The 1,968-nt window shown below is 31.9% G+C and overlaps 1 protein-coding gene across 1 annotated transcript in view; it reads right to left on the bottom strand.

The window, feature by feature from the left end:
* Window positions 1–608, bottom strand: part of LOC106874733 (uncharacterized) — a 5,287-nt gene extending 4,679 nt beyond the window's left edge. Inside the window, exon 1 of the mRNA XM_052974488.1 lies at window positions 326–608. Coding sequence (XP_052830448.1) covers window positions 326–410 — 85 coding nt within the window. The 5' untranslated portion in view covers window positions 411–608. The remainder of the gene's footprint in view (window positions 1–325) is intronic.
* Window positions 609–1,968: the final 1,360 nt, after the last annotated feature.

Genomic DNA, 1,968 nt, shown 5'->3' with positions numbered 1-1,968 from the left:
TATAGCTCGGTAACATAGCAGTCCGACAACGGGACCGATACAATAAGTGCCCAAATTAAACAAAAGAAGTATTGGGATCCATTTTCCCCCCAAATCCTTCAAGAAACTGAACCTGCATTGTAACAAACCAATGACTCAAAAGAGTGAAAAATAAAAGAATCTGAATCTAATATTTAAAACTTTGTATCCCTTTCAAACCTCTGCTGAAGAATTGTATCAGAATCACTTTGTTCCGAAACACCGACAAGAAAAAGAGAATCAGGATCCATTTCGATTTGTAGATTAAATACACAGATTAAATACGAACATTTCCAAGGATACTTACCAACAATGAAAAGAGAAAAACATAGAAAAGGTGTCATCTTCGACATTTCTAAACGCAATATCTTTATCATGAAATAGCCATACATACATACATACCTAGACACATGGACACACACACACACACACACACACACACACACACACACACACACACACACACACACACACACACACACACACACGTATGAGTGTGCACGGGTTTGTTTGAGTGTGTTCTATAGGTTTAAATATGATTTAGCAGCTCTTTGCTCATACGTCGTTGACAATGTAATTAGATATATTGTGACGTAGTGAAGAATTTGGTTGACTATAAAACCAATTTTAGTGATTCGGTTAAGATGTCGAAATACGATTAAAACCTACGTTCTGGTCATTGGGAAATGATTTTCATTTTTATTTGGGATTTTCTTAAGCAATTCTTGCATGTATATTAAATTAAAATATATATAAATGTATATATATTCGCTATGAATCTATCAGGCAATCTCATTCCGATACAAATACAGTATCGGAGTATTCACACACGATTGTTTGCGTTATGGGTGTATATATGCTTACACACACACAATCCCTCCCAGAATGTCCCCCGGGAAGTAAATTCTTACCACACAATCTTCCCTGATATATATAATATATACTACTACTACTACCACTACTACTACTACTACTACTAATAATAATAATAATAATAATAATAATGTATATACCAAACATATATTTTGTATCTACAGTGTTGAATCTATTCTTAATCATAATAAAATATTTATGTTCAATATTTCGTTTTTTACTAACCTTATTTGTATCGTTGTTACTATTATGAATCTTAAGATAAATAAAATTTCCTGCTGTATTTGTTTTAATTTTTATTGCACTCACTATCAAATTTCCTCACATTCAATATTCTATCATTTCCGGGAATTTCATTAGTGTTTTGATTCTGGATATAGTAAATTTTCTCCAGTAAATTTTCTCCTTATACCCAGCTTCAAATTATGCGTAGTAAGTTTCATTTTCTGCAAATACCTCCTCACAAGCCAAAAGCTTCGAAATACAAGTTGATATAATTTTAACGATAGAATTTGTGATATTTCTAGAATGGTTAAAATTTTTATTGACATACATTAAGCACTCTTTAACTTTATGAAATGATTTATATGGTTTATAGTTTATTAAGCAAATGATTTATATGGTTTATAGCTTATTAAGCAAAAGAAATTGTGCAACAGTGTGTTTATATATTGTGAGCCTGAATATTCTGGAAGGTGTATGGTACGGGAATCCATCCCTGGATGAATTCTGAATTTGTTTTCGTTTGGGTAATTCCAGTTCTTTATCTTTCACATTCTGCAACTGATGTAACGTTCACAGCGTCGTTGAAGAGAATAGAGTTTTAAAGCGGTCCAAATAATCAAAATTACCTATGGTGATTATATTGCATATTGTCTAACTGCAATATACAATACATCATATTTTATTTTAATATAACAAAGTTTGTTTTACAGTTATGTTATAGTTCTTGAAAGATCTGCAGGAAGTTAATTTTTGTTATATAGCTGATATCGCTGATAGTGTCTCTTGTTATATGTACGTGTGTGTGTGTGTTTGTGTGTGTGTGTGTATGTGTGTGTGTGTGTGTGTGTGTAT

The sequence above is a fragment of the Octopus bimaculoides genome, chromosome 18 (genome assembly GCF_001194135.2).
Source record: "Octopus bimaculoides isolate UCB-OBI-ISO-001 chromosome 18, ASM119413v2, whole genome shotgun sequence".
NCBI classification, from domain to species: domain Eukaryota; kingdom Metazoa; phylum Mollusca; class Cephalopoda; order Octopoda; family Octopodidae; genus Octopus; species Octopus bimaculoides.
This window is presented reverse-complemented; position numbering and strand designations above follow the sequence as displayed.